At 42.8% G+C, this 7,322-nt stretch overlaps 1 protein-coding gene across 1 annotated transcript; it reads right to left on the bottom strand.

Annotated features, from left to right (window-relative positions):
• Nucleotides 1-4,214: 4,214 nt before the first annotated feature.
• rs14 (40S ribosomal protein S14) lies at nt 4,215-7,179 on the bottom strand. The gene is given in 5 exon segments (NM_001165056.2): nt 4,215-4,321; nt 4,910-4,986; nt 5,267-5,428; nt 5,585-5,735; nt 7,144-7,179. Coding segments are annotated over 4 exon segments (456 nt in total). The 5' UTR covers nt 5,734-5,735; nt 7,144-7,179; the 3' UTR covers nt 4,215-4,253.
• Between the last annotated feature and the right edge of the window lie 143 nt (nt 7,180-7,322).

Here is a 7,322-nt window from a genome sequence, read left to right as displayed (position 1 = left end):
GGAGTGATAGATGTGCAGAAGATGAATGTGCAAGTAGAGATACTGGGGTGCAAAGGAGAAGAAAAAAAAGAACAGTATGGGGATGCAGTAGTTGGATAGGATATTTACAGATGGGCTATGTACAGGTGCAGTGATCTGTGAGCTGCTCTGACAGCTGGTGCTTAACATTAGTGAGGGAGATATGAGTCTCCAGCTTCAGTGATTTTTGCAATTCGTTCCAGTCATTGGCAGCAGAGAACTGGAAGGAAAGGCGGCCAAAGGGGGAACTGGCTTTGGGGGTGACCAGTGAAATATACCTGCTGGAGCGCGTTCTACCTTTGGGTGCTGCTATCGTGACCAGTGAGCTGAGATAAGGCGGGGCTTTACTTAGCAAAGACTTGTAGATGACCTGGAGCCAGTGGGTTTGGCGACGAATATGAAGCGAGGGCCAGCCAACGAGAGCATACAGGTCGCAGTGGTGGGTAGTATATGGGGCTTTGGTGACAAAACGGATGGCACTGTGATAGACTGCATCCAATTTGCTGAGTAGAGTGTTGGAGTCAAGGATCGGTAGGATAGTCAGTTTTACGAGGGTATGTTTAGCAGCATGAGTGAAGGATGCTTTGTTGCGAAACAGGAAGCCGATTCTAGATTTCGTTTTTGGATTGGAGATGCTTAATGTGAGTCTGGAAGGAGAGTTTACAGTGTAACCAGACACCTAGGAATTTGTAGATGTCCACATATACTAAGTCAGAACCATCCAGAGTAGTGACGCTGGATGGGCGGGCAGGTGCTGGTAGCGATCGGTTGAAGAGCATGCATTTAGTTTTACTTGCATTTAAGCGCAGTTGGAGGCCACAGAAGGAGAGTTGCATGGCATTGAAGCTCGTCTGGAGGTTAGATAACACAGTGTCCAAAGAAGGGCCAGAAGTATACAGAATGGTATCGTCTGCGTAGAGGTGGATCAGAGAATCACCAGCAGCAAGAGCGACATCATTTATGTATACAGAGAAAAGAGTCGGCCCGAGAATTGAACCCTGTGGCACCCCCATAGAGACTGCCAGAGGTCCGGACAACAGGCCCTCCGATTTAACACATTGAACTCTGTCTGAGAAGTAGTTGGTAAACCAGGCGAGGCAGTCATTTGAGAAACCAAGGCTGTTGAGTCTGCTGATGAGAATGTGGTGATTGACAGAGTTGAAAGCCTTGGCAAGGTCTATGAATACAGCTGCACAGTATTGTCTCTTATCAATGGAGGTTATGATATCGCAGATCTTTCAGAACATCAGCTATCTGGATTTAGGTTAAGGAGAAATTGGGGAGGCTCGGGCAAGTTGCTGTGGGGGGTGCAGGGCTGTTGACCAGGGTAGGGGTGGAAAGCATGGCCAGCTGTCGAGAAATGCTTTTTGAAATGCTTAATTCTCAATTATCGTGGATTTATCGGTGGTGACAGTGTTTCCTAGCCTCAGTGCAGTGGGCAGCTGGGAGGAGGTGCTCTTATTCTCCATGGACTTTACAGTGTCCCAGAACCTTTTGGAGTTTGTGCTGGAGGATGCAAATTTCTGTTTGAAAAAGCTAGCCTTTGCTTTCGTAACTGCCTGTGTATATTGGTTCCTAACTTCCCTGAAAAGTTGCATATCACGGGGGATATTCGACTCTAATGCAGTACGCCCAGGATGTTTTTGTGCTGGTCAAGGGCAGTCAGGTCTGGAGTGAACCACAGGCTATACCTGTTCCTGGTTCTACATTTTTTTGAATGGGACATGCTTATTTAAGATGGTGAGGAAAGCACTTTTAAAGAATAACCAGGCATCTTCTACTGACGGAATTTGGTTAATATCCTTCCAGGATACCCGGGCCAGGTCGATTAGAAAGGCCTGCTCGCTGAAGTGTTTTAGGGAGCGTTTGACAGTGATGAGGGGTTGTCGCTTGACCGCAGACCCATTCCGGACGCAAGCAATGAGGCAGTGATCGCTGAGATCCTGATTGAAGACAGCAGAGGTGTATTTGGAGGGAAGGATGATTAGGATGATATATATGAGGGTGCCTATGTTTACGGATTTGGGGTGGAGAAGGTGGAGGCCTTAGCAAGCTAAGGTATTGTATGTGTGAACGATGCCTTGCTCCTCGACTGATCCCAGTCCTTTGTATTGTGCGTCCATGTTGTAGAAAGAGACAATTGGCAGAACATTTTTGTGCTCTACAAATGTTTTGTCTTTTCTTTTGGATGCAGAGAGAATTCTAATTCATTAAAACAGCCTGATATCTGAAGTCCACATCTATAGTCTCAATCACACCATGCAGAGGTACAGTACAGCACCGGTTACTTACAGTTGAAGTCGGAAGTTTACATACACTTAGGTTGGAGTCATCAGAACTTGTTTTTCAACCACTCAACAAATTTCTTGTTAAAAAATTAGTTTTGGCAAGTCGGTTAGGACATCTACTTTGTGCATGACACAAGTCATTTTTCAAACAATTGTTTACATACAGATTATTTCACTTATAATTCACTGTATCACAATTCCAGTGGGTCAGACGTTTACATACACTAAGTTGACTGTGCCTTTAAACAGCTTGGAAAATTCCAGAAAACGATGTCATGGCTTTAGAAGCTTCTGATAGGCTAATTGACATCATTCAAGTCAATTGGAGGTGCACCTGTGGATGTATTTCAAGACCCACTGGGAATGTGATAAAATAAATAAAAGCTGAAATAAATCACTCTTCTGACATTTCACATTCTTAAAATAAAGTGGTGATCCTAACTGACCTAAGACAGGGATATTTTACTAGGATTAAATGTCAGGAATTGTGAAAAACAGAGTTTAATTGTATTTGGCTAAGGTATGTAAACTTCCCACTTCAACTGTATATACAGTGCCAGTCAAAAGTTTGGACACCTACTCATTCCAGAGTTTCTTAATTTTGGCAAAACTATGAAAAATCACATGGAATCATGTAACAAGTGTTAAACAAAAAGTATATTTTATATTTAACTTTCTTCAAAAAGTAGCCACCCTTTGCCTTGACAGCTTTGCACACTCGAACATTCTTTCAACCAGCTTCGTGAGGTAATCACCTGGAATGCATTTAAATTAACAGGTGTGCCTTAAGTTCATTTCTGGAATTTCTTTCCTCCTTAATGTATTTGAGCCAATCAGATGTGTTGTGACAAGGTCAGCATACAGAAGATAGCCCTATTTGGTAATTGACCAAGTCCATATGTCAAGAACAGCTCAAAAAAGCAAAGAGAAACGGCAGTCCATCATTACTTTAAGACATGAGGGTCTGTCAATCCAGAAAATGTAGAACTTTGAAAGTTAAGTGCAGTCACAAAAACTATCAAGCGCTTTGATGAAACTGGCTCACGAGGACGGCCACAAGAAAAGAGCTAAGACCCAGTTACCTTTGCTGCAGATGATAAGTTCATTAGTTACCGGCCTCAGAAATTGCAGCCCAAATAAATGCTTTACAATGAGAATGTCTTAACGGACTTGCCTAGTTAAATAAAATAATAATAGTCCTGCTGAGCGCAAACCAGATGGGATGGTGTATTGCTGCAAGAATGCTGTGGTAGCCCTGCTGGTTAAGTGTGCCTTATTCTATATAAATCACCTCCATGTTTTACAGTGGGAACCACATATAAGGAGATCATCCGTTCACCTACTTCACATCTCACAAAGACGCGGCGGTTGGAACAGACTATCATTTGTTTTTCAACAGGACAATCACCCAACACGCCTTCAGGCTGTGTAAGGGCTTAGATCAAGGAAAGTGATTGAGTACTGCATCAGATAGCCTGGCCTCCACAATCAGCCAACCTCAACCAATTAAGATGGTTTGGGATGAGTTGGACCGCAGAGTGAAGGAAAAGCAGCCAACTAGTACCCAGCATATGTGGGATCTCCTTCAAGACAGTTGGAAAAGCATTCTAGGTGAAGCTGGTTGAGAGAATACAGTGTGCAAAGCTGTCATCAAGGCAGTGTGGCTACTTTAAAGAACCGGAAATATAAAAACACTTTTGGTTACTAAATGATCCCATCCGTGTTATTTCATAGAATAATAGTGAAGACATCAAAACTACAATGTAAAAAAAGTAAAAATAAAGAAAACCCCTTGAATGAATAGGTGTGTCCAAACTTTTGACTGGTACTGTATGTATATATTAATTTTCCTAGAAAGACTTGGAACAAATAGAAAACACACTGAAGAACCAGACAAAACGGTTGTTTGGAATTAACCTTTTATTGAGTGAAAAACTCAACGCACATTTACAGACGACGCCCACGACGACCTCCCTTTCTTCGGGTGCTGTCTGATGGAATAGGGGTGACATCCTCTGCAAGGAGAGCGAGCATTGGTGGTCTTCACATGCATTAACAGAATTGTACATTGAATCCCAGATTCATTGACATCCCCATTTACATTTGTAATTAATATTGTCTTTAGGGCATTGGAACAGAGCGACTCGCTAACGATATGTCACACTGAATAAGTGTGTCTGCTAAATGACTGAAGTGTAAAAATGCCATGGTTGTGACAACAGCATGCGAGAGTATAGCATAAACTGTAATGTAAATTACACAGCCTCCTTGTTCAGGAAACTCCCAAGAAAACAGGCCAAGAGAAGAGTTGAATTGTTTCACATGTATTTAAAGACCAGCAAAAAAATACATTTCCAAATGAAAAATGTATATCCTCTAGAAAACATCACACAACCAATAGATTTCACCATTGATGCATTAAATATGCAGACGCATGGTAGTGTTTCCCAACCCTCTCCTTGATTAGTTGACTCAGCCACATCAGTGCAGGGGCTATAACTAACATGTGGATGGGACCATCCATTGGTCCAAGGCGAGGGGTGAGAAACATTAGTATATCAAAAACATTATTCAACCAACAGGACGACTGAGCTAAAGCTTACCGATGCGTCCGATTTTCATGCCAGAACGAGCCAGGGCACGAAGAGCAGACTGTGCTCCTGGTCCAGGGGTCTTGGTTCTGAAAGGCAAATGTTCACAGTTCCACAAAAGACAAATCTAATGTGTAGTCTACTAGAGAGATCCAGTTCCACAACTCAGAAGACTAAGCAAAATATAGACTGCACTCCTAAATTGATTGTTCTATTTACAGTGGAGTAGTAGTCAAAAGGAAACTATGCGGCCTACCAAAACTATTTAACTACATCAAGCACTGTGCAACCCCATGGATGTACAAAACACAAGGTCTGACGGAACAACAAAAGGTTTCGCTTCAGCGAACAGAGGGAGGGATTCATTACCTGTTACCGCCAGTGGCCCTCAGCTTAATATGCAGGGCAGTGATTCCCAGCTCCTTGCACCTCTGTGCCACATCCTGGGCGGCCAACATGGCAGCGTAGGGGGAGGATTCGTCTCTGTCGGCCTTTACCTTCATACCACCAGTCACACGGCAGATAGTTTCCCTGGAGGGTGCCGGGACACGTTTAGGGCAAAGCATTTGAAATCAACACTGAACACTGCACAGACAATAATGTGATGACATCGATTGATACTCTATCAGGTCACTTGAATATTTTCCAAAGCCGAGCATTCATGGTCCCAATGCCTCCCGTACTTACTTGCCGGAGAGGTCAGTGACATGAACGAAGGTGTCATTGAAGGATGCAAAGATGTGGCAGACTCCAAAGACATTCTCGCCTTCGGCAACCTGAGGTCCCAGGGCGATGACCTGTTCTTCCTTCTTTTCCTTACCCTTGCGAGGTGCCATAGCTGCAAAGGAATGCACGTTGGTCAGCATTTAGTTTAAGCGTCAGTTACCAATCCTGCCTGGCATTAGCAGGTGACCGGATTGGGGCGAAGCAGGAAGTAACATTTCCATATCTATATCTATCAAACTGGCTAGATCCTGACTCCTGGTAGGGGATGGATACATTGAGACAACTTCACCACAAGATGCGTTTGAATTGCTGTATTTAAACGGTGTCACTCACTAGTTATGTGCAGAATGAGAATATTTAACAAAATGTCAACCATTATTGCAACTGACCAATAATTAATTACTAGCTAACGTTACATACAAGCAGTGGTGGGAAAAGTACTCAATTGTCATACTTGAGTAAAAGTAAAGAACTTAATAGAAAACAACTCAAGGTAGTCAACCCTGTAAAATACGACATTAAAAGTATTTGGTATAAAAAAAAAGTACCAAAAGTAAAAACCATTTAACATTCCTTATAGTAAGCAAACCAAACCGCACAATGTTGTTGTTTTTATTGATTGATAGCCAGGGGCACACTCAAATGAAGCATTTGTGTTTTTAGTGAGTCCGCCGGATCAGAGGCAGTAAGGTAAGTAAGGATGACCAGGGATGTTCTCTTGATGAGTGTGTGAATTGGACCATTCTCCTGTCAACATGTAACGAGTACTTTTGGGTGTCAGGGAAAATGTATGGAGTAAAACGGTACATTATTTTCTTTAGGAATGTAGTGAAGTCAAAGTAGGAAAAGTATTAACAAAGTACAGATCCCCCCCCCCCCCCCCCCCCCAAAACGACTCACGTAGTACTTTAAAGGATTGTTTTACTTAGGAACTTTACACCAGTGTATACAAGTGTCACATGGCAACACACGCCAGTGGAGTGGCCTTAACGTCAACTAACTTTTTGTTAACTACCAGACACCAGAATGTATTAAACGACTGTGTGCTTGTCACAACAACGTAAAGACTAAAAACTACAGCAGCCCATAGTTTACCTGGTTAGCACGGTCCAATCAACGCGACAGCAAGCTAGCTACAATGTCTAACCGTTAGCGCACCATGAGCAAGCTACACTCCACATGACACTCCGGTACAATTAAAGACATAGATAACACTTCCCAGCAGCAAACATGCACACGAGTGAAGACATTCGGCACAATATGGTTAATATAACTAGTTACACATGAACCCCACTCAATGTGCTTCAGCAAACTACATTTTCAGGCCTCGCGATGATGAAAATCGCCTCTTCCAGCCTACACTAAAGTAGTCTAATCCATAAACTTCTAGTCCTATTTTCGAACAAATTGCAAATTTTCCTTAGCTATAAGCGCTTACTTTATCGAATACAAGGACAAGGGGTAATATACACTTTAAGGGATTGAGGATTCATGTGGATAACAAATCTGCGATAATTTACCTGTGTGTGTCTCTAGTAAAGCCGAAACAGAAAAGGAAAGAACTTTCTCAACCGGGTTGAAAGTTCAAGCTTTTTTCCCCCCCGGAAGTGGATCTTGCTTTTTACTGCCTCCTAGCTGTTTGTATGTGCGCAGCACGCAATCAGTTTGGAAAGGATCGGCCTTTATTTTTTACAGGTAC

Source organism: Oncorhynchus mykiss, chromosome Y (genome assembly GCF_013265735.2).
Source record: "Oncorhynchus mykiss isolate Arlee chromosome Y, USDA_OmykA_1.1, whole genome shotgun sequence".
Taxonomy (NCBI): domain Eukaryota; kingdom Metazoa; phylum Chordata; class Actinopteri; order Salmoniformes; family Salmonidae; genus Oncorhynchus; species Oncorhynchus mykiss.
The sequence above is the reverse complement of the archived record's forward strand: the minus strand, read 5'-3'. Positions and strand labels throughout refer to the sequence as shown.